This window comes from Hippopotamus amphibius, chromosome 1 (genome assembly GCF_030028045.1).
Source record: "Hippopotamus amphibius kiboko isolate mHipAmp2 chromosome 1, mHipAmp2.hap2, whole genome shotgun sequence".
In the NCBI taxonomy this organism is placed as follows: Eukaryota; Metazoa; Chordata; class Mammalia; order Artiodactyla; family Hippopotamidae; genus Hippopotamus; species Hippopotamus amphibius.
This window is the reverse complement of record NC_080186.1, coordinates 134,682,279-134,707,789: the sequence shown is the minus strand read 5'-3', so window position 1 is coordinate 134,707,789 and position 25,511 is coordinate 134,682,279. Positions and strand designations below refer to the sequence as shown.

The window sequence follows — 25,511 nt, the reverse complement described above, 5'->3', positions numbered from 1 at the left end:
AAGCATTTAACTAGATTTAGGACTATACATACTTTCTACTCCTTGTTTCAGTTTTTAATTTCACTTAATCTTTAAAACCAGTGAAATAAAGTTCTTCAAAATCTGCTCTTACTATCATTTTAATCTTTATAAAACCCATAGTTGTGTCCCCACCTTTTATCCTTTATATCAGTAATTTAGTCTTCTTTCTTTGTTTTCTAATCAGTCCTGCCGGTTTTCATAATTTTTTAATTTTTTCAAGAATGAAAGTTTGGATTTTTAAAGTTTTTCTATTTCACATATTTCTAGTATTACTGATGTTCTTTCTTCTACTTTGTTATTCTTTCTCTAGCTTCTTATGATGGGTATTTTAATAAAGATTTTAGCCTTACTTCATTTTAAATATATACTATACATAAATAAAATAATATGCTTAAAGGCTATACATTTTCCTCTGTGCACGGCTTTGGCTGCAATCCACACTTTGTGATATATTGAGTGTTTATTAACATTCTAAAAAATATATCTTCCAATTTCCATGGTGAAATATTCTTTGACTTGGAGGTTATGTAGAAGAATATCACTCAATTTCAAATACTTTGAAAATTTCTACTTACTGTTTTTTGTTGATTTCTATATTTCTACTGTGGCCAGAGAAAATAGTTCTTACAATTTTAATCCTTTGATATTTGTTGAGCCCTACTTTCTAGACCAGTATTTGAAAAACGTTATATATGCACCTGAAAAAAATGTTTATTCTACACTTGTTGGTTGCATTGTTCTCTTTGTTTCAATTAGGTCAACTTTGAAGCTTTGTCATTAAAATATTTCATATTGTTACTAACAATTTTGTCTGCTTGTTCATCAGTTACAAGAACCATACCTTAAATGATTATAAACTTGTCTATTTATCCATTTAGTTCTGTCAATACTTGTTTTGTGTATTTTCAGGATATATTTTTAACATATACTATACATAATACATACATGCATACTATACATAATGCATACATATATACTATATATAACAGTACATACAAACACAGGTTTGCTGTACTTTCCTGGTGTATTTACTCCTCTCTCATTATGAAATATCCATCTTTTTTTTTTTTTTTTGGGGGGGGTACACCAAGTTCAATCAACTGTTTTTATACACATATCCCCATATTCCCTCCCTTCCTTGACTCCCCCACCCCGAGTCCCCCCCACCCTCCCCTCCCCAGTCCTCTAAGGCATCTTCCATTGAAATATCCATCTTTATCTCCATTAATGTTTCTTGTTTTGAAGTCTGTTTTATCTGTGTTAATATACCACCAACCTTCCATTGGTTAGCGTCTTCATGGTATCATTTTCTATCCTTTTACTTTCAGCTTTTCTCTCTCCTTATGCTTAATGTTCATCTTTTGTAAGAATCATATAATTGTTATTTTTTAATCTGCTCTGACAGTCTGTGTCTTTTAAAGTATTAATCATTTTCATACAAAATAATTATGATATATTTGTGTTTAAAAAAATCATCTTACTATTTGTTTTCTCTTTGCCTCATTTTATTCTGTGTTCCTTTTTCTCTCCCTTTATTCCTTATTTGAATTAATCAAATTTCTTGGTATCATTCTATGTCATTTCTTTCTCTATTAGAGTATATTTCTGTAAAGTATTCTTTTTAAAAGCTATCTTACAGATTACACATGCATCCTTGATTTAATAAGGCAATAAACATTAGCATTACTATCACTTTCTGCATAATTCAAAAATCTAAGAACACTTAAACTCCATTGACCTTCCCTATTTTTGTGCTACTATTTCTATCCTAAGCTTCTTTTAATATAGAACAGTCAAGTCCCACCTCCTTCATAACACTGACTTTTTGAAGAGACCAGGGCAGTTATCTTGTAGAATAGCCCACCTACAGGATTTGTGTGTTTCCTCCTGGTTTTATTTAATTTGTTCCTCTATCCTGTTCACTTCCTGGAAATCAGAAGTGAGCTCTAACTAAATCAGATTTAGAGTAAGCATATTTAGGCAATGTTTTGAATTTTATATTTTATCACATCAGGGACATGATAATTCTAACCTCAGAATGTTATATGGATTAAATGAGATGGCCTATGTCGTGACTAAGATGGCCTCTGACACATAACAGGGAAAGAGCAGTTTCTCAACCTCTGCACTACTGACATTTTGGACTGGGTAATTCTTTGTTGAGGGAGCTGTTCTGTACACTGTAGGATGTTTAGCAGCATCCCTGACTTCTACTCATTATATGCCCTTAGCATCCTGCAGTTGTGACAACCAAAAATGTTTCCAGACATTGGCAAGTGTCTTCTGGCAAGGAAAACCGATTCCAGTTCAGAGCCACTGGTATAGAACAAAAACCCAAGTATTTGATAACTATTCTACAAGTGCTTACTATCATGCCTTGTGCAAGACTTTGAGATTAAGAACTAAATGGGACATAATTCCTCACTTTAAAATACTCATAGTTCTGGGGAGAGGATATCAGGTAAATAGGGAATTAAGATATGGTGTAGGTGCTATGATATGGACCGTCACGTGTTGTCATGAGGGAAGGGGCACCTAACTCAGCCTGGAGCAGGGATCCTTTCACAGAGGAATACAGATTTCCTAAGTAGAGGCCAGAAAGACAGAATTCTCTCCCTTTTCCCTGTAAGCCTCAAGAGATTACACCAATAATGCTGCCATTCCAAATGAAAATAAACAGTACAGAAATGGTATAATTTCCAGCCTCCTTTTCAGAGTATGATCAATAAAGATGAATCTACTACCAAATACAGAGACATAGTTAAAGGAACCCAGTAGTGAGAGCTAGGGACCATGACACAATCAGCCCTCTACCTCTTTTGTTATTCATAGCAAATACATTGTATTTTCCTCTTCTGTAGGCAGACTGCCTAGGGACAGACTGGATAACCAAAACCAGATAAACACAAGTCAGCATCACACCACACACACACACATACACACACAGAGACACTGAAAGGCCTTAAATGAGGGAGCCTGTCTAGTTGTGCATACTACTCCAGCTGCCTATACTTCCATTCTTCTTCCTGACCAAGTACTTCTCAGCTCACTTGCAATATAAGTCAGAGACTGGCCAGCTGTTCACTAAGCCTGTTTCCTCTACTTCCAGGGCATATAGCTTGACTGCTTGAGTTCCAGCCCAAGGTATGTAACAGTAGAAGTAACATGTAGTCCTTCCAGGTCTTTCCCATGAAAACCTCCCAAGTTCAATCCTTCCTGCTGTTTTCCCTTCCCTCAGCTTGATGCCGACAAACAGTGGTACCTTGGAAGTCGCAATTCAAAGATGGCAGAGCCGAGGAGTGGAAGGAGCCCATGTCGCGAAGTCTCCCCTTGGAGGAGAGAGGCCCAGCGACCAGGGATGCCCCTATTGGGGTTTATATGAATAAGAAGTAAAGTGTTACCTTGTTAAGCTATGAGATTTGAGGGTTAATCTAGTACAGCAGCCAGCATTACCCTCTTAATACACCGAAGTAGAGAAACAGCCAGGTTTACCCTACAGCTGTAATCCTTTCAGTCCCCCAGACGTGCAAGATATTTCAGCCATGCTCACCAAGTCAAAGAAAAGTGCCTTTTGCTAGATTAGTCCACTGATATTCCCTGGAGTTCAATGGGTATGTGAGAGGCTATTTGCAGGGCCATTGCTAAAGATCACACTTCATCTAATGTCTGCAGCACAGAAATATGAAAGGACGTGGGCTTTGGTGTCAGACAGATGTGGCTTTGAATCTTGACTCCCCCCACCCCCCGACAATTCTTTGGCTTCATCTCCCTCAGCCTCTCCTTCCTCATCTGTAAAATGAGGGTAATCTCACCTCACCAGAATTTTGTGGGGGTAAAATAATACATAGCATATAGTATACTGGCATAGTTCCCAGCATGTCCAAGGTACTCAATTAGTTCTTTTCCAAAAACCGTGAAATTAATGAATTGGGAATTTATTTACACTTGTAATCAGAAGACTAAGCGAGAAGTAGCCTTCTCACAAAGGATTTCGTATTTATTCTTCCACGTAAATGTTGAGCATTTCATACAAAGGAAGTAAGTTCAACAAATACTTTTATTTTTTTCCCCCTTGGTCTAAATAAGGAGAAGAGTTAAAACTGTAAGAAACTTAAAAGTATAAACAGAAGTGACATTCATTATTTTTGTGTCTATTTTCCCTTCTAAGAAATTAATGTCATATTTTCCAACCAACAACAGTAGAACATATGCTAACCTTTGACCCAGAAGGAGAGCAATGAATGAGACAGTTCACCTCACAGAGCGGGGAGGAAAGGATTTTGCTAGGGAATCGTCCTTCCCCTTCTCAGGTCGCCCCAGATGGAATGACTCCAAGGGAGAAGATGGCAGATGACAACGCTAACAAGCTGGTGGGAAGTCCTATACCTTACCCAAGCCCACTTCTGTACAGACTTGGAAACAGCACAGGGAAATATGGGAAGATCCTTAAGCTGAAGAAGCAGAGAGCTGTTGCAGCCCCGTCCCCCAAATGCAGGAGAAGGAGGCTGAAATATCAGGTCAACCAGGATTCAGAAGGAAGCATGGAAAGGGCCGCCCACCAGCATGACTAAGTGCTCTTGGGGACAATCCCCTCTCAAAGGGCAGAAAGCAAATATCCAGATGTTATGAGCTGCCAGATGTGATTAACCGAGGAGAGGTGAAGCTGCCCACTTAACTATCTGAGCAGCCCCCCTCATCCCAGGGACCCGAGAGTTTTCTGCAAAAGCATTAATCAACAAAACAAATGGGGGCTCCATCCGTCTCCCATTCCCACCCCTTTTGCTCTCTCCCTCTGACAGAGTCAGAACAGTGGCCTATTTTTAAACCACTGGCAATACATTCTCTCATGGAAATATGTGATCTTCCCGACACAAGCTGATGCTCACTCAGAGGAGATACAGGCACACCGAAGGCCTGGTCCACCTGCTTGTCTTTCTTCTCCCATGAGACTAGGGCAGAGAAGGCACAGAAGAGAAGGCCTGAGGAGGGAGCCTGCTACCCATGCACAGGAGTAGGGAATATCTGATGCTGGTTTCCACGACAGGGATAACTAAATGTGGTTCTTCTTCCCCCACAAAAGGGAAGGCTGAGGCTTGGGCAGGAACAAGCCCCACGTCTAGCTACCAAGACAGAGCTCAGGGCTGGGAAGCAGAAAAACAAGGCCCAGATGCCAATTCCAGCATCTTTTATGGAAAAAAAGTTTAAGTGAATTTCAGGGTCTCTTTAACAGGCATCTAATGTGCTTTAAATATAACAGCAAACATTTTATTAAACATTGGAGCCTTTTTTTCTTAGCAAGGCCACGATGAAGCCAACTTACAAACAAGGCTTTTCAAGAAACGAGGTTGTACTGTACTTACAATCGCTCCAGCTGCTTCAGATCCTGGAAGGCGCCTCTCTCGATGATGCTGACCTGGTTGTCTTCCAGATGCCTGGAACCACAGAGGCAGCGATGGTCAAGGACAAGCAGGGTTCAAGGATCCTCACTCTAGGCTGCAGCAGGCCATGCAGGCATGGTCACTCAGCCCCTCCCTTGACCCTCTGATGGGCCCCCCCCCATGCTGGGATCTGTCTGGTGGGACAAGATAATTCGCATCCCAGCTTGGTGTCACGGTAACCAGGGTTTCACCGCCTGCACACGTCTACCTGACAGATTGGTTTCCATGCCTCTATTTTAAGAATGTTCTCAGCAAATGCCCCCCCCCCCGCCCCCCAGCACTGCAGGATGCTGCACAGAAAAAGAAGAGGTAAAAGCTGCTTCTTATAAAAACCACATATATATTCAGCATCTCTTCCCTTGGAGCTCCCTCCTCCAAGGATTCAAAAATACTTCATTGAAAAGGGCCTTCTCTGCTCACTCTGTCTCTGGGTCACCTCGTAGAAAGGCTGAAGCTACTGTCGGGTGCCTGCCTGTGCAAGGAACCCCATGAGCCCAGGGCCTGGCTGCTCCCAACGTGAAGGTGACGGTCACAAAACTAGGTCTCCCCAGCCACAGGCTCTGCGGACCTCCCAAGTCCTCCAAGCAGATGATTAGAAGTTTGATTCACGCATGTGGCATATCCTAAGAAGTGAGCATACCATGAAACATTTGTTCCCCTAAGTTTGGGGGGGAAAAAAAAATGGCAGCTTAAAATGGATTAGCTGAACAGTAGGAAAGAGAAGAAGTGAGGCTGCATAGTTTCCATCCAGGGCTGACCCTGGTGGCCGAATGGGACCTAGCCGGGATGCAGTTGTGATTGAAGGATGTTTCTTTGGAAGGTGGAGTTTAGAAGGGCTGTGGGTTCCTCTGGATCAGGCAAGGGGAGAGGCGCCCTCAGGCACCTGTAGGAAAAGCCAAAGGGAGAGTAGCCTTGAGGAAGCTTGGCCTTCACTTCAAAATGACTCCTTGCACGCCAGCCCTCCGCCTCTGAGCTATTTCATAACCCCCTGCACTTCTTAGGCTTAACACTCAGGCCCTTGAGTTTATTGTCAAGTCCATCCTCCTCACTGTGCCTAAGGACCAAGAGGGTAGGGTCTTCGGTTCATCAAAACAGTCCCAGCCCTAACACAGGTGCCCAGCACCACAGCCACTTCATGGGCTTAGTGAATGGAGAAAACACTACAGAGGACCTTGGGCCACAGCACACACTCACTTTACACCAAGGAAAAGGCTAGTCCCGGACACATGAAGTTTCTGACTATCAGAGCGATGGGGATATTTGGTTTGGGCTCCATGATAGTGTTCATTTTTGTGAATTTGTTGCAGACAAGTAAAAAATCAGGATACTATACACACATACACACCCCACAAAAGGAACTCCAAAATCAGCTCTCATATTTCCAAATATCAACAACTGGCCAGAGTCCTCATCCACTCTGATTCATACATTTATGTTACTTCTGGCCCCTGCAGGCTGGCCTCATATAGGCTCTTCACTTAACATATATGGGCTCTCAGGAATAGAGAGGTTAAGAGACTTGTGCAAGGAGAAATGATTTGTATAAAGTCACACAGCTAGTGAGGGTGGACCTAACTTTCAATCTGGTGTGCTTGTCAAATTTGGTTAAGAATCGCTTTCCTGCTGATGGTGTGGTATTGAGCTGTCTAGCCAACCTCTCAGAGACTCAGTTTTCTCATCAGTAAAATAGCACAAATAAAACGTTTCATAAGTCTTTGTAAGAGCAAAAATGGAATAAAGTATATAAATTACCTAGCCCAGGATCTGGAGTACAATCAGAGGCTTAATAAATGTTCTTTTCCTTCCCTCCTCTTCCTTTTCCATCCTGCCATATGGCAAGGAGGGCCTTGGAATGCTAATAGACTCACACTAGCACATCCTGCTAAACAGGGGACTGGTTCAATATTAGTGACTGGGGGTTTGTTCAGCTGGGCTTTTATTATCAATCAATCCATCACAGAGCTTGTTGTCATTACTTCCCAATTGTCACAAGGAGCAACACTTGTGGCTTAGTGACACATTCCCTCGGGGTTTCTGAAGGAGTCTAACTGCATCCTCCCATGAGGAATCTCTTAGTTCTGTCCTAATTAATCTAACACTACCAGCTTCTTTCAGAAAGGGGAGGAGAAGAGATGGTTGATACCTGCCCCTCTTCCTCTTTGCACAAGCCCTGGGAGGCTAATTTTTACCGGCTTCATCAAGAAGCTTCTTGACTCTGGTTTCCTATTGTGTTCAGCCAAAGGGAGTCACCGGCAGGAGATGAGAGGGTAGGAGAAGAGTGGGTGAGGTGCGGGGGATGTAGTCCCAGCTCCCTCCCTGCCCGGTCACTGCAGGTTGACTGCGTTCCTCTGCATAAGACCCCAAGTGCTAACAGGCAGTCCATCCTTTGCTGGGCTCAGGTAACCGCTTCCTCCCACTGCTTCTTGAGGCTCAGAGGGTGCTAGTGGGCCTCGTTGCTAGCCCCAGGGGACTGCACCAACTAAGTGTTCCTCCTTTCTCCTGACCCCACCCACACCTTCGCAAATAAATCTTTATTCAGCTCTCCTCGCTTGTCCTGCTGGGATCTGGACTGGTAAGGTGCCTAGGGCCACTTCTGGATCTAGACCTATGAGAATCCAGCCTAGTACCTTGGTCTTTAGAGGCTCAATAAACAATCAGCATTTGATGAATAAATGAATCACTGAATGAATGAGCTGTGAACCTCCCAACCAGACTTCTAGGCTGCTGTGCAATTCAGGAGCTTGTGCTAAAACCCCTGCTATCATTCTCGCTTTACTGATCAGATGCAGGAGACCATGGGATCCGGGAAAGGCTGGACACCCAGAAGGGCTGACTATGGCTCCAATCTGTTCTGAGTTAGAGGGACACAGACTGTGTTCATCTTCAGCTCTTTCAGCATTCTTATGTTTTTAGTTTTAACACTGGATCAGAATCGGAAATCGCCCCCATGTGATGATGGCTGGGGTGGAGTTTAACTCTTTTATTAACCCCATTTGGGATAAAGCTGGTTCCCACATTGTGAGCATCCTTGCAAGGGTTCTTGCAACAGACTACTAAGAGAGGGAATATAATTGATACCACCAGAAGAGACCTTTCCCTCTTGCCACTCCTTGGAAGAAACAATTGTTATAAGCAATTCTTACATCTTCTCCTTAATTTACTTTATTTGGGGAAAACTGCCTCTGGATGAAGCCGAAGTTCCCCAATCTCCATTTTATCTAATTTCACCCACTCACCTGAACTGTATTCACAGTTCTGCATGGAAATGGGTGGCAGGCTCAAATTATTCAGGACGATTAAGTCCTTTCTGGCTTCACTATAAATTGTAAATAAGAAACAGATACAGGGACTATGCCAAGGTGTGATGAAAGCTTTTCAAAAAAGATAGTTGTCTAGGTTACTCAGCTAAAAAGAATAGATTGAGAGAAAATATGGTTTAAACGTCTGGATATTTTATTGGTGTCAGAAAGCATTTCAGCTATCCCACGTAGCAGATTCTTTCACACTAATAAAAGACCACTTGAATGGTATTGTCTTTGAGTTGCTAAGGAAGATAATGAAACACAGTATATTAACAGAGTCTATGACGTGCGGGGTGGGGGGAGGGGTTGGCACTGCTTATCAAAATAAGAAGAATGTACCAATTAACCGAAAAGATAAACTGTAGTCAAAGGAATGTTGTAGACCATCCAGAGGATATTAATGGGATCTTTCGTGATTATTTTAAACTTTCTATTTGCAGAGAGCAGATATGGAAATTAGAATTTTTATTAGTCTTTCTGATGTAATGTTAAGAAAATCAAAGGGTTATTTTTGACTTTGTTAGAAAATGAAGCATCAGGTGAAATTTCTGACTTGTATGAAAGGAAACGTCTCACAGATGCTGGGGGAAGAAATGGAATAAAAAAAGAGAAGTTAAGTATTTGTTCTTCATGCTGGTAAATGACCTGGAATCAGGAGTTTACTGTCTATATCTCTTTAATAAAAATCACCGTAAAACTGAGCCATGAAACTCCCCCACCTTTATCCCAACTTCAATTCTGATCCACACACACTTGTCAGAGCCGCCAGTCATTTGACAGACACATGACTCCTTGGGGCCAAAGAATGACTTGGCAAGGGGTAGGGTCTTCCCTCAAGGGATGGTGGCAGGAGGTTGTACTGGCCAAAGACCACGGACCACATTGAGGGGAGAGCATCTGCTAGCTGGAGGCCCAGCACTCAGATCCCAGCATCTTCGCATCCTGGTGCTCAGGGCAATTCAGGTCAGCCATGTGAACATCATGCTGCACTGACAGAATGCCTAGACTCTCCCCTTCCTGGTTTTCTAAACTTCCTGCAACAGAAATGAACAGAGGAACTGCATGGAGGTTAGAAAGCACACACTCTGGCTTCTGAGTCCTCCTCCTCCAGTTCCCTGCTATGTGGAGTTGGAACTACTTATCTGTGCCTGTTTCTTCTGGGCAGATAGGGGTTAGTAACTACGTAACAGAGCTTGGTCTGTGGAAGGTACCACATATACATCAGTCATCACCATCATCATGACCATCTACTTCTCAATCAGGAAAACAATGAGACGCAAGTAATGTTCCACAGGGTCCAATGAGAATAAACAGATGGTTCATGAGAATGTCAAAATCACAAAGCATTATATGTGTAACTACGAGGGTTAGAAGGATTGCTAACTACTTGTTATGAGTCAAATTGTATGCCCCCCAAAATTCATGTGCTGAAGCTTTAACTCCCAATATATCAGAAAGTGACCTTTATTTGGAGACAGGGTCTTTATTTAAATCAAGTTTAAATGAGGTCGTTAGGATGGACCCTAATCCAATATGACTGGTGTCCTTATAAAAAGGGAAAATTTGGACACAGAGACACACGTAGAAGGAAGACAATGTAGAGAGACCCAGAGACAACCATCTCAAAGCCAAGAAATCCCTGAGGCCACCAGAAGCTACAAGAGAGCCCTGGACCAGATCCTTCCCTCACAGTCCTCAAAAAGAACCTACCCTGCGGACACCTTGATTTTGGACTTCTGATCTCCAGAAATGTGAGACAATGAATATCTGTTGTTTGAGATACCCAGCCTGTGGTACCATGTTGCAGTGTCCCCAGAAAACTAATATACTACTCCTTCTTTAGTTTACAGTTGAGAAAAGTGAGGCGCAAAGGGACACAATGGGGTACAAGGTCACTCGGGCAGTTAATGCTGAGTCAGGACCAGACCCTTATATTCCCAGTCCCTAGAATACAACCCACTGCATCATAAAGGGCTATTCGTAAAAAGAAGGAGGTGGCTTTAGATACCAAAACTGTAGCTACTACTTCTAGTAAAAACCTGCCAGACAATATTCCGGGCCGTGACAAACACCCAGGCAGTGGCCGGGTTATCCAGGCTGCACTCCAGGTCTGCAGCCACACTTATGGGTCCAAATCTCCTCCCAAGTAAAGAAGGAAAAGGGGGTCCAATTGCTCCCCTCTTATATCTCTGAATGTCTAAGACTCATCAGTGGACAAGCATTTGGGCAGCTTCTCGTCACTCAGATCTAGGGATGGGAGAAAGTGTCCAATATTTAGCACTGAAGCCTGATATTTCTTGCTCCCCTGCTGCACCGATGCCCATCTCAAATTTTGCTACCTGTGTGCGCAGCTGCAGATGTTCAACAAGGGCGCTGACCCTGTCTGACTCTCTCCTTCCTTCCTCCCCTCCTCTCCAATAAGCAACAAGATAAATAACTTTTGTCCTGATTACTCTTTTAATGCACAGGCTGGGGAAGAAATTATAATCTCTATGGAAGGGAAGCATGGTTAGCCGACCTGACACTGCTGTCACCCTAGAAGCTGGGCATATTGATTTATTTGTGTGTAGCCTTCTGTTTTCCCTGTCACTGGAACTGACTTCTTCCATCCGTCTGGCCCAGCCCGCAACAAGGAGACCCAGAAGGAGGTAGCTGGGGAAGGAAACCTGGATGTACTAATGAAAGGCTCCCTGCTGTAGAAGGGTGAATTCTTGTTGCCCAGAGCTTGGGGGTGTGATGTCAGGGCAGTGGGACATTTTCACAACGCCGAAGAGCTGAGGGCGAAAATGCATTGGAGAGCCACGTGCTACTTACAAGACTCGGAGGTTCTTGAGTCCAGCAAAATCGGTCTTGGTGATCCTGGTGATATTATTTCTGTCCAGGTCACTGCAATGGAGAACAGATTTGGGTCAGATTTTTGCTGATTATACTTATGGTCTACTCAACCCAGACTGGCTTAAGCTAGAGAGACGTTGTTTATTAAGGAGAAGGTGTTTCCAATGATTAATGATATTCCTTAGATCATGCCCAATCAACCCAAAGGACACTGCATGGAATAAGCTAGCCATTATGTACACAGTCAAGCCCTGGTATATTTAGCTGCCGGGCTTCTCCTGCCCCGTCTTCAGATAAAAATTTTTCTTTGGAAACCCCCTTCCCCCAACTCTCGAATCACTTCATATGGACGAGTGGGGCTGAGCCCTCTCCCCAGCTCTAGGGATGGGCACCTGATCTAGGCCAGGCTTATAAGCACCTTCGCTCTCTGTGACCACAGTAATTGCTGCAAGAGTACATACATGACTCAAATTCCCAATAGCTTTCTCTCCACTGTAGTGGCCAGAAGCCATCTAGCCATCATGAAGAGAGAACTTTCCAGACCCAAGAGATGAAAGAGCCTGGCTCCTGGTGTATCCTATGAGCAACTGGATCCACCCGTGCCTGACACCAGGTACCTCTTGTATTTTGAGATTATGGGAACCGATCTATCCCATCTCCTTTACATTTTCTCCTAAATCAGTTTGAGTTGCAATTTCTATCACCTGAAACCGAAAGAATCTTGACTGACTTTGGCACCCACCCAGGTACTTGTCTATTTTCCAGCTAATCTTCAAACTCTCTGAGGACAAAGACCATATCTCATCTAACTCCACAGTCCAACACAGTAGAACAGATGCCTGGCCAGAGTAATTTCATAAAATAGGTACAGCCTGCTTCATGGATTACTCCATCTTGTAGGCTGAAGCTCCTGAAAATGGCCCCAAAGAGAAGAATTTGCCGTGGAAGAGCTCAAAGCTCATCATTATGATGGTATTGGTGTTGGGGAGAAGAAGGCAGTGGTAGAAACCCCGGATTAGGGAAAACCAAAGTCAAAAATGAACCTGGGAATAACCATATAAATGTCACGTTCACTAAAATTATCTAAGAAGATGAGATGCAAAAAAAAAAAAAAAAAAAAAAAAAACCATGAATAATCTGTTACAGTTCTTAATAATGGAGGCTGAACAATTCATTCTTATTTACCATGCCTTCCTGATGAGAAAATTTCAGGGTTTTGGCCAAGTTGGAGTTTCAACAAGGTACCTATAAATTGGCTTTGCCTCCTTCCAGAACATTTCGGTACTAAGAAGCCATTTTCCCAATGACAGATCCCATCCATATGTTCACTACTTCTCTGGTTCTCCTAGTCAGGTCCTAAAGCTGGCATTCTGCTATTACACCTCAGAAAGACCTGTGAGTTCTCAAGTTGCATAAAATGAAAAGGGAAACAATTTGCAGATTCTAGCACTCTGTATAAGGAAGAAATCAACTTGGAGGAGGGATTACTCTCTTGATTTTAAAAGTCATACTGAAATAAAAATCAAGTGAGTCCTGGGCTTCCCAGGTGGTGCAGTGGTTAAGAATCCATCTGCTAATGTAGGGAACACGGGTTCAATCCCTGGTCCGGGAAGATCCCACATGCCGTGGAGCAACTAAGCCCGTGTGCCACAACTACTGAGCCTGTGCTCTAGAGCCCGTGAGCCACAACTATTGAGCCCACATGCCACAACTACTGAAGCCCGCGTGCCTAGAGCCCATGCTCTGCAACAAGACAAGCCACCACAATGAGAAGCCTGCACACCACAACGAAGAGTAGCCCCCGCTCACCGCAACTAGAGAAAGCCTGCGCACAGCAACAAAGACCCAACGCAGCCAATAAAAAAATATATAAAAAAAAAATCAAGTGAATCCTGAAGCCACCTCCCTGGGGAACCACCTCCCTTCCTGATCCAGTTTTCCACTATCTAAAGTAACAATCATTTAGGTTACTACAGAATATTGAGCAGAGTTCCCTGTGCTATACAGTACACTACAATCCTTGTTGGTTATCTATTTTAAATACAGTAGTGTGTGTATGTCAATCCCAAACTCCCCAAAAATAAAAAAACAAAAAATTTGAAAATACAGTAACAATCAAAGTTGTTTCTTAACCAGCTTGTGATGGAGAGAGGCAGTATTGAGACTTCTCAGACTAAGCTGAGGGCCAGCAAAGGGAGAGCAAGAGTTACACAGGGAAATAAAGAAAGGCTGTTTGTGCAAGGAGTGGACACCAGCACATAGACAGGAACCTGTGCATGCTCTTCATCACCCCGAGTTCCTTCTTAACTCCCATCTCAACTGGGATGGATGTCTGGGGACCGTGACAACTGCGAATATGACAATGCAACTAAGGGCTTAATTACCGGGACACAGCATGGTATCTCAGCAGCTTGTGTTAGTGGCTGCGCCACCAATATTTTCAATTAATATTTATTTAAGAAGGGGCACAAAGTGTGCCACTGAGATGCCAAGGACTTGGGGACAGGGGTTCAGGTGGGGACTGTGGGGTTGCCTCAGGCACAGAGTCAGTGTTTGGGAGGCTGAGCTTCAGAGGGAAGCAGCGGTGAGTTGGAATGCCTGCTCTGCCACTTACTGAGTGACTTATAGGCAGTCCACTTCATCTCCAAGGCTCAGTTTCTCCATCTACAAAATGAGGGTGACATCTCAACCTCAAGAGTTTATATGAGGGTTAAATGAGATGATGCATACACAGTGCTTACCCGGTACTTGTTAAATAATCATGGCAGCTATTGTTACTATAATTAGTTAACCTACATCCCCCCCATCCCTCCCCATTGTCTCAGCCTCCCCCCACAAACTTCCACTCCGAAATTACAGCACACCAAGAGCAGAGGACCACCCCACCCCAAATTATGTGCCTTAGAGATGAGTCCTAGGATTCCCCAAGAGACTCTGCTGGTGTGCTACCTTCCTATAGATGAAAGAGGGTACATTTTGTGGCTGGTAAATAGAGTAACAGCACCAAGAGCGGTCCCCTCCTGCTGCCTCTCCTGTGCAGTGTGTCTATGACACCCATTTCCCTGATACCTGGCTGCAGAGAGAGGCTAGGGAGAGAGTTCTGTTGTCTGTCTGCCCCACAGCCCGACCCCTGCCCAATGCACACACTGCCAGGGAGGCCAGGGAGCATATATGGGTTTTGGGTGACACAGGTCAGGGTTCAAATCTCTGTCCCACTCTCCATTCCTAGCTGTGTGAGTTTGAGTAACTGACTTAACTTCTCTGAGCTTCCATGCTTTACATAACCCTCTCCTACTTGCAGACCTTGGTTTCCTAAGGGCAGAGCCTGGATTGTCAACTTGTTTGGCTGATAATGGAAACCAAGAAATTGACACTGAGAAGAGGCTGTATCACCTCACGTGCCCGTTCCTCCCCAAGCCCCATCATCCCAGGCCAGGCTCCTTAGCCAGATTTCTCAGGCTTCAGCTCTGTCCTTTGAGGAAATCAGTCTACTTTAGCCCAGTACAAGTTCTGAACCATCTGCAGGCATGAATGATCCCATCTGGGGTGATGCTAGATGGGGAAGCTATTACAGCGTCTAGATGGGGTGGGGGGGAAGTGGGGCCATTTAGAACATGTATACAGATGGTTTCTTTGACACACCTGTCTCCAAGAGGTAGAGTCTATGCCCCCTGCCCTTGAACCTGAGCAGACCTTGTGGCTGCTTGGGCAAATAAAATCGCTGCAGAAGCAATGCTGCAGAACTGCTGAGGCTAGATTAGAAGAGGCAATAAGTGACTGCCTGGGTCTTTCTCAGAGCACTTGCATTAGAGCCCTGAGCTGCCATGTGAAATCAGAAGACCCGAAGTCCCCACTGGTAAGACCATGTGAGGGAACCAGAGAGACACCTGAGGAGCCCCAGCTGGTCCAGCCCTGGCTGTTTGAGTCTTTCCAACCTAGAGGTCAGGCATATAAGTGTAGAGACCTTTGCGATTCCAGACCCAGCTACCATCTGACTATGACTTACGAGAAACTCTGAGCCAGATTGCACAGCTGAACCACCCTTGAATTCCTGCCCACAGAAACCATGAGAGATGATACTAAAGTGAGTGCATATCTTAAGCCATTACATTTTAGAGTGATTCTTTTTGCAACAATAGAGATGGAAGAGAAATATGTAATGTCTGAATATTTAATTTACCATTAACAACGGAACTCCATTCACATGACACTCAATATCATGTCCTTTCTGAGGCTTGCCTGCCACTCTTGAGACCCCAAGTCCTGTCATTATGGCCAAGAATGGCTCAGAGGGGCCATTGTAGGGATGAGGTGAGAGCTGACCCTTCTCTCAGGCTCTGAGAAGTAAAGACTGAATAATTAGGGTTGCTCATCCCTCTAAGTGGGGCTTCGGACACCATGGGAATCACGATGGTATTATATTAGTAATCACAAGATGTGGTTGCCATTCATTGAACACTGGGGCAGAGACTGGCAAGCTGTCCACCAAACCATTCTCCTTCTGTCTGGTGCACACAGACAGACCACATTTCCCAGCTTCCCGTGCAGATAGTATAATCATGTGACTGAGTTATCATCACTATTATGTGAACAGAAGTAATATATGGCACCTTCAAGCCTGTTCCATACAACATCCTGCCCAATCCTCCATGTTCTTTCTTTCCTTTCATCTTGGGCTGGATTCAATAGATCCAGTGGAGGACTCCAAGGATGGCAGATAGAAGGCGCCTGAGTCCCTGAATGACTGTGTGGAACAGAGATCTTCCTTCCCATTTAGACTCAGACATCTTCAAGAAATAACTTTTAAGCCACTGAAATTTGGGGACTATTTCTTATAGCACTCTACTTTGATGAATGCACTATCTTTGAGCCAGGACCCTTCTCCTTTTTCTTCTCCTTCTCTTTGCAACAGTTCTGAAAGGTTAAGTATTACTATCTCCCTTCAATAGATAAAAATAATGATGATCAGCCTTAAAAAGAGCTGACATGCGTTAGGCCCAACCTATGCACCAGGCACTGTACCAAAAACTTTGTGTTTATTCTAATCCAGACAGCAAACATATATAGTAGGTACCTTTATTATCCCATTTTTCACATGACAAAGCACCCTACCTTAGAAGATTCTATCAGTACATCAACTTGCCACAAGGTCATACAAGCAGTAAGTGGTAAGGCTGGGAGTTGAACCCAGGCTCTCTGAATGCAGAGGCCATGTTTTTAACCATCACATCATGCTGCCCATCTCCAGCTAGGGTCTAAGCATTTTCTACTATATCAGGATAACCAATGGTTGCCAGAAAAAATGAATGAACAGGGACTTCCCTGATGGCACAGTGGCTAAGAATCTGCCTGCCAATGCAGGGGATATGGGTTGGAGCCCTGGTCCAGGAAGATCCCACATGCCGTGGAGCAACTAAGCCCGTGCACCACAACGACGGAGCCTGAGTGCCACAACGACTGAAGCCCACGCGCGTAGAGCCTGTGCTCCGCCACAAGAGAAGCCACGGCAATGAGAAGGCTGAGCACCGCAACGAAGTGTAGCCCCTGCTCGCTGCAACTAGAGGAAGCCTGCGCGCAGCAACGAAGACCCAACACACCAATAAAAAATAAATTAATTTACAAAATGAATAAATAAATAGAACAGAACAGAATAGAATTCACCACCATATGTCTTAAAGAAAGTGAAGGGATACTCCTAGTGGCTTGGCTGCTCCCCACTCCAGTCAAGATGGTGCATTTTTTATCCCATCTCCCCTGTGAGATCTGGGCCAGTGGAAGTGCTGAGCCCCTCTGCAAAACTCCAGGGGAAAGTGCTTTCTTGCTGTTTGTGCCCATGCCTGGTTTCTGCCATGTAACTCATCATCCACCACGTTGCTTTCATAAACAGGCATCACCATGGCAAACGCCTGCATTATTTTCCCCATCCCAATCAGTGAATCATAAACCAATGCTGTGACTTGGAGCTCTGTGGTATTTCCACATCTGTTTGACACCTTGGGTGGGGTGTGGAGGAAATGCAATTCAGAACAACATTGGAAAAAATGAAACAAAAACGTTCTAGGGCAGCTCGCTGTCCTTATCTTGGCACGTGTATGTTCATCCTTCTTTTGACTCATTCTGTGGCATCCTTGCAAAATTTTCTTTTTGCCGTGGCACATTCAGGAGGGGAGAGGAGCAGAAAACAACCCACGGTGAGGCAGCATGGGAGTGGAGAAAAGGGCTTCAACTGTAAAGTCAGAAGATGTGGACTTGAGTCCCCAGTTCCTCACTTCTTAGCTATGTGACTCAGAAAGTCACTTAACCCTATTGAGCCCCAGTTGTTGGTACTGTTGTTGAGACTTTTATAAAGTGTGACCAAAAATACCAGCTCTGCAGGATTGCTATGAGGCTCAAGAGATAAAGTATGTGAGGAAGTGCTTTCTAAACAGCATTCAGAGTGGTTACTTTTCACCCACAGCCAACAACGGGAGGTATAGATTAGGACTGACTTCACAAAAGATATTAACGTGTGATGGTGAAACATACAGAGTTAGAGAATATACCATCAGTTCAGATCCGACTTTAAGACTACCTGCCCCTGTACGACCAACGCATACAGAGCACTGCCTTCTGGGTTTCTGGAAAGCAGATAAGGTCTCAACATGTGGTGAACTTGTAAGGGCTGCCCTACGACACAGTAGTTCCCTCTTACAGGAGTATACAAGCGGAGATTAGTAGTGGACTCATGTTGCGAATGATGCCTTGGGGGTATCTGCGATGGGTAGGAAGCTAGACTCAAGATTATAACGTCCTGACAATGCTGAGATCTATAATTCTCCCATTTAGGGGCCCAGAACCAAGTGGGCTTACAAATTATGGCTTGGTCCTTGTCATCAGAGAACTAGCAGTCTAGTTGACGAGATGGACAAAGACTTATGAAATACTTAGAGAACGATATAAGAACATGCAACATGCAATATTAAGAGACATGGTCCAGATTCTGTGGAGAGTGGGCAACCAGAGATCTGAGAGAGCCGTCAGAGCAGGAGCGCAGAGGACAGAGCCCTGGAGCAGATGGGAAGGAAGTGTGGGGGCCGGCAGCAGGGGGCTGCGGTGGGGATCACAGAGGAGTGGGGGGGTCTGAGGATGGGGGCGGGGGCAGCAAGCTCCCGAACAAGTCTTCAGACGCTGTCACGCACTCACGGCAAGATCCCACAGCCCGATTTAGGGACTCCTGCTCCGGAAAGGGTAGGAAGGGCCAAGATGAAGACGTTTCCTGCCTAGGTTACCCTTTGCTTACCACCAGCAAAAAAGAGGTTCCAACCAAACCAGAAGTAGCTGGTGAGGGGGCTGTGGCCTCCGTTGCAGTTATTCACCTTTCTCCACGCTGGGAGGCTGACCTGGACGGACCACATTGCAAGGCTGGCTCCTGGGCCCTGTGCTTCTCGTTGAGTTGAGTAGGAGGTGGGAGGAAGGGAGGGCATTCACCCTCCTGGTTGCCACCCCGAGAGGTCACCCAGGTTTGCCAGTGTCGCCACCAAAGGTCACGGCTCCTCCCCACGACTGACCGCTTCCTGCCCCAGAACACCTGGCCTCCTCTCCTCTCTTCTGCTTTAGGGATGGTAACAGCTCCATGGCCTCCAGTCCTGGTTCCCTGAGCCATACCCACACGTCTGAAATAGTCCCTTGTAAATCGACCCTCCTCAAATAACCCTATTTTGAGTTTTTCCACCTGTTTTCTGTTTCTGACAGATACATCATTCATTCATTCTTTCAACAAACATATCTTGACCATTAAGTTTCAGGTTCTGGACTAAATGCTGAGAAACAGGGGTAAACAAGACTAACATGGTCCCTGTCCTTCAGCAACTCAGAGTTTAGTGGGAAAAGAAAGAAAGAAAGGATCAAATACCCAGACTGGGGTAGGCTTCCCACACTAGGAGTTCACAAACATTTTCTTTAAAGGGCCAGATAATAAATAATTCAGATTCTGCCGGCCATATTTTCTATTGCAACAATTCAACTTCCTAGCATGAAAGCAGCCATAGACAATACACAAACTAATGGATGTGGTTGTGCTCCAATAAAACTTTATTTACAAAATAGGAGGAAGGCTAGATTTGGCCTGGAGGCTGTAGTGTACAGACTCCTGCTCTAGACTGTGCCAGAGGTATACACAAACACACGGGGGGGAAGGGGAGAATGGGATGAATTGGGAGATTAGGTTTGACACAAATACACTACCACGTGTGAAATAGATAGCTAGTGGGAACCTGCGGTATAGCACAGGGAGCTCAGCTCTGTGATGACCTAGATGGGTAGGATGGGGGGGAGGGGGAGGAAAGTCCAACAGGGAGGGGATATGGATGGGGGCGGGGATACAGGGATATATGTGTACATATAGCTCATTCACTTCATCGTATAGCAGAAACAAACACAACATTGTGAAACAATTATACTCCAATTAAAAAAAAAAAAGCTCATGGGAGAGTATAGAGGAAGGAGTACTGAGTAATTGGGTTTTCAAGGTCAGGAGAGGCTTCTCTGAAAAAGTAACATTTTAATTGAGACCTCAAGAATGACTTGGCCATAGCCAGGCTGGGGGAATCTGTGAGAGGGAGGAAAGGGGATTGCAATAAAAGAAACAGCATGCATAGAAACCCGGAGGCATTGCCTCAGGATAACCGCAAGCAGGTTTGTTTAGCTGTTACGTTTGGCACGTTGCAGGGGAAAGCAGGACATTCCTTCTCTCCCTCCTCCCTCCATTACTTCTTTCCTCTCTCTCCTTCCCTTGCATCCTTCCTTCCTTCCTACAGCATGCCTGCATTAAACACCTACTCTAAACCTGGAACTGTGCTTGGGGTTAGGGATAGAGTATCGAACAGCAACAAAAAGATTCCCTTCAGGAGCTCTGCTTCCCGCCGTGGCCCCTGTGGTCACTTTTATCCTCCTGGAGAGTGTGGCAGAGAGCCTCTAGGGCAGCCTCCACGATCCCTGCCTCCTGGTGTTAGCACCCTTGTGTAATCCCCTTTCCTTGAGCGCGGGCAGGACCTGATGACTTGCTTCTCAACAATACAATACTGCAAAGGGGTCAGGATGTCACTGCTATGACTTTATTACGTACGACCGCAGTGCCCGTCTTGCTGGGGGACCCTTTCCCTCGCTGCCTGTGATGAAGCAAGCAGCATGTTAGCGAGCCCAGTCAGGGCAACCTCCACCGCAGCCAGGGAGGAACTGAGGACACCCCGCGAGAGCCCAGAGTCCCCAGTCTCACAGGCTGCAAGGGGCTGACGTCTGCCAACAACCTCAAGAGGTTGGAAGTGGGCCCATCCCCACATGAGCCTTCAGATGAGATGACAGCCCCAACCAACAGCTAAATTGCAGCTCCATGAGAACTGGAAGCAGAGGCCCCCAGCTAACTGTGGGGTAATAAATGGGAATTGTTTAAATCTGCCAAGTTTGTGGTAAGACTGTTGAGCAGTGATAGAAAACTAATACAGCCGGACACAGGCAACCACAAATAGACAGCAGGACTACAGGCTCCGAGGAAATAACTAGGAAATCATCCCAGAGCGAGTTGAAGAGACTGCAGGTGGGGGTGGGTGGACGCAGGAGCACTAGCTCAGGTGGCCAGGAGGGGCATCTCTTAGGGGGAGAGATTTGGTCCAAGACTCGAACAAAAAGAAGGAACCAGAAGAGGGGACAGGCCGAAGGCAGAAATTTCCAAATGGAGGAAGAGAAACACAAAGACTTTCTGAATAGAGAAAGAATTTGAAGGGTCGAAGCAACAGAAAGGAGGTCCAGGTGACTGGAATGGAATGGCCCCAAATGGGATACAGAGGCAGGTGGCCCCCAGACTGTGCAGTACCCATGGGGCAGACTTCCGGCTTTCAGCAGTCAGAACCACAGAGGGGGTCAAGCAGGGAAATGGCTTAACAGCCCTCAGCCTCTCTCCCTGACATCAGCCCTGCTCCCTACAACGAGATGAACCTCCCCAAAATGCCAGCTTCTTTCTTGGTGCGAGAACATGGCAGCCAGGTGGGTGGGTCTCATTGCTATTTTTAGCCTGACTCATTTAATTATTTTTGGTTTTGTTTTTGTGTTTTTAAATTTTGATTGGAATATAGTTCATTTACAATGTTGTGTTAGTTTCAGCTGTACAGCAAAGTGAATCAATTCTGCATACCCATATATCCACTTTTTCAGATTCTTTTCCTGTATAGGTCATTACCCAGTATCGAGAAGAGTTCCCTGCGCTATACAGTAGGTCCTTATTAGCTATCTACTTTATATAAAGTGGTGTGTATATGTCAACCCCAATCTCCCAATTTATCCTCCATCCCCACCCCTGCTTTGCCCCCGGTACCCATAAGCTTGTTAACTCTTACTTCTTTCAGTCTATAGACATTGACTGAGTACCCATCAGACAGGCACTGTACTAGGCACTCCATCGACAGCTGTGTTCCTGCTATTCACTGGCCTCGAAAGCCCTCAACATTCTCTCCTCATCCAAATCCTACTGTTCTGTTATGGGTTGAATTGTGTTCCCCCAAAAGATGCATTGAAGTCCTAACTCCCAGTACTTGTGAACGTGATTTTATTTGGAAATCTGGTCTTTGCTGATGTAATCAGGTTAAAAGAGGCTATTACGGTGGGCCCTAGTCCAATATGACTGGAGTCCTTATAAGATGAAGAGACAGAGACACACGAAGAAGACATGTGATGACAGAGGCAGAGACTGGAGTGATGCAGCTGTGAGCCAAGGACCACCAAGGATTGCTGGCCAGAAGCTGGGAAGAGGCAAGGAAGGACTCTCGCTATAGACTTCAGGGCAACAAAGGATGCACCCCTACAGATTTCAGAGCAAGCACAGCCCTACCAATTCCTCGATTTCAGACTTTAACCCACACAACTGTGACAGAATATATTTCTGTTGTTTGAGGCCACCAGTTTGTGGCATTTTGTTACGGCAGCTCCAGGAAACAGATATACCCTCGTTCCACCCTCATCTCCCACCCCTGCTCTCTGCAGGGCTCCCAGCCTCTCCATCCTACACTGATCTGTCCCTGCTCTGAACTTCTGAACTTCTGCACCATTTAGCCTCTGCACAACTCATTTTGGTCTTTCATCACATTTCCCTCCACCTCGTGTGATGCTGTCTGTTTCCGGTGTGTTTGCCTCGTCTCCCAAAGGAGTGTGAAGCTCTGTGGGAACCAAGACCACAGACTCTGCTCCCCCCTCCCCTTTCCTCCCAGACACCTTGCGTGAAGTGAGGCCCCTTGGAGATGCTCAGAAAAAATGTACACTAGTTTTCTTTGGATCCCGAGGTGATGAGTTTTGTTTTGTTTTTTAAACATTTCACATTTGCTCGTCAGTACTGTCAGTGTTTTCCACAGTAAATATGTATTACTAATACACTCCCTCTTCCCTCCAGAAAAAAAAAACACCAAAAAAAAGTGGTCCAGTTAAAGTAAGACTCTTCCCCTTAGCTAAAGTGACCAGCAAAGCTAAAGCCATTCAAGACTCTGGAAATCTGGCCAAAGGAAAACCTTCCTCAGTAAGCCAATAACTGCCTTGGTAAGGGCAGTTCTTAGGAGCTGCTCAGGCTGCCCTGTCCTAATGGGTATCTTCCTTTGCCTCCTCTCCCAGCCCAGAGGATCTAATGTCATCCATCCATCTTCCCCAATGGAAGAGAGAAAGCAGCATGTGTTCGAGAACCGTCAAATCACCATCCCATCAGGTCACAGACAGCCGTGTTTCCCCGCGGATCACCCATCACAGAGTTCTTACCTCCTGCCTTCCCTCTCCAGCCTCGCACAACAGGAGGCTTCATTCAATTATTCTCTGACTTTTGTACTTCATTCTCATCAGTTACATAACCACATAAAGTTTAAAAACACACAACACGCATTCGGGAGAGAAACGACTACATGCGATTTAAAAAACTGGCTTCACACTACTTCAGTTGTTTGGGAACTAAGCCTCCCTGGGCTAAATGTCTGGCTTGGCAACACTCTTGCATATATAATTTTACACCTGCAAAAGTTTGCAGCCAGCGCCGTGCAGACAGCTACCTGCAGGGAGGAGAACGGGCCAGACAGAGGGGCAGCCTGGATGCTCAGATGCCGGTGGTGGTGAGGGCCTGTAAGGAGGAGGGGGGAGCGTGGGGGCTCCACTCTTCCTCTCCTTGCAGCAGGAGGGCTCCCTGCAAACCCATGTCTTGCTCTGTGCAGCTTCTTCTCCAGCAGGAAGAGGCACACCTGGGGCATATCCAGCTCTTCGCTGGAGGCAGTAGAGTAGAAGCTGCAAATGGGTAGCCCACAGGCCAATTCTGGCCCACAGACATGTTTAGTCTGGTCCTCAGTGTGACTTTAACATTTGTCACACAACTGCCAATTAGGAAGCATTTTGCGTACAAATCTGGAATTCTGGCTTGTCTCTCCCAAATCAGATGATGTGACAACCCTGGGCCTTCATGGCCACTGGAAACTGGAGCTAAGAGGCAACAGCCCATTTTGGACAAGACGTGCTCCAATATTCATCAGTCCCGTTCATCTGCTTCCCTCACCTATGTCACCTGCCTGGTCCCTACCAGCACGTGAGTTTGAGATCCCTGCTCCAGAGCCTACAAAAGCAGGCCATGGGATCAGACAGTCTGGGCTCAAATGTTACCAGAAAGCAATGTGATTTCAGGCAAGCTACTTAACCCATCCCTAACCTTCTGTTGCCTCATCCGTAAAATGGGTATAATAACAGTACCCAGCTGCTAGGATGTTGTGAGGATTAAATGAGATGATAAAGTAATTCTAGCACAGGGCTGGTCACATAGTAAGTACTCAATAAGTAACCATTACCATCAATTTGATGATTATTATTTATGTAAAATGTGAGCATAAGTAAGATATAGAAGGGATGGGTGGGACCTTGGCGCTTAACTAACCTAGGAGAGGCACCTGGTCTAATCTGTAGGTCTTCCCCCAATTTTCCTAGTCCACTCAGATACATCATCCTTCCATAAAGCATCCACAGAGATGCCTCTCTATTCATGACACACCTCGAGACACTCTAAACCTCACTCTCAGAAAATAAAAAATAAAAAAATAAATCCTTCCTGTATTATTCCTGTGATGACTTAAGGCAACATATTCCAGTCTGAGCAATAACCTCCAGGTGATGACTATTGACCCAAAAGGGTCACTTACGTCCCACTTTATTGTGCCCAGAATTCACAAACTCTTCCAAGCTCTTCCTAGAAGGTCTGTTCTCAAAACCCTCCCCCAGGGGCTTCCTAGGTGGCGCAGTGGTTAAGAATCCATCTGCCAATGCAGGGGGCCCGGGTTGGATTCCTGCTCCAGGAAGATCCCACATGCCTCGGAGCAACTAAGCCCGTGTGCCACAACTATTGAGCCTGCACTTTAGAGCCTGTGAGCCACAACTATTGAGCCCATGTGCTGCAACTACTGAAGCCCATGTGTCTAGAGCCCGTGCTCCACAACAAGAGAAGCCACGGCAATGAGGAGCCCGCGCACCACAACGAAGAGCAGCCCCCACTCACCGCAACTAAAAGAAAGCCCGCGCACAGTAAAGAAGACCCAACACAGCCAATAAAATAAATTAAATAAACAAACTTATGTAAAAAAAAAAAAAAACCTTCCCCACACTGCATAGGAAAACATATGGAGAAAATGACTCTGCAGCTCCCTGGGAGAAACAGACATCTCAGAAGAGACTGGAGTGAGCTTTGCAAAATGAGGCAAGAAATGGTGGGCACATCGGATGGCAGGGACATTGCAATGTGTCAAAGAAACAATTACATTTTACTCCTAGGTAAACAGCAAGATGAAATTTCCCAGCACCCCTTGTATCTAGGTGGGGACCATGTGACTGTATTCTGATTAAAAGAATGTGGATGGAAGTGATATATGCCATTTGCAGG

At 45.2% G+C, this 25,511-nt stretch overlaps 1 protein-coding gene across 1 annotated transcript in view; it reads right to left on the bottom strand.

Moving 5' to 3' along the window:
• The window catches only part of SLIT3 (slit guidance ligand 3), a 616,264-nt gene that overhangs the window by 557,700 nt on the left and 33,053 nt on the right, over nucleotides 1-25,511 (bottom strand). The window contains exons 2-3 of the mRNA XM_057729448.1: nucleotides 11,576-11,647; nucleotides 5,382-5,453 (exon numbers count right to left, since the gene is read on the bottom strand). Coding sequence (XP_057585431.1) covers nucleotides 5,382-5,453; nucleotides 11,576-11,647 — 144 coding nt within the window. The remainder of the gene's footprint in view (nucleotides 1-5,381; nucleotides 5,454-11,575; nucleotides 11,648-25,511) is intronic.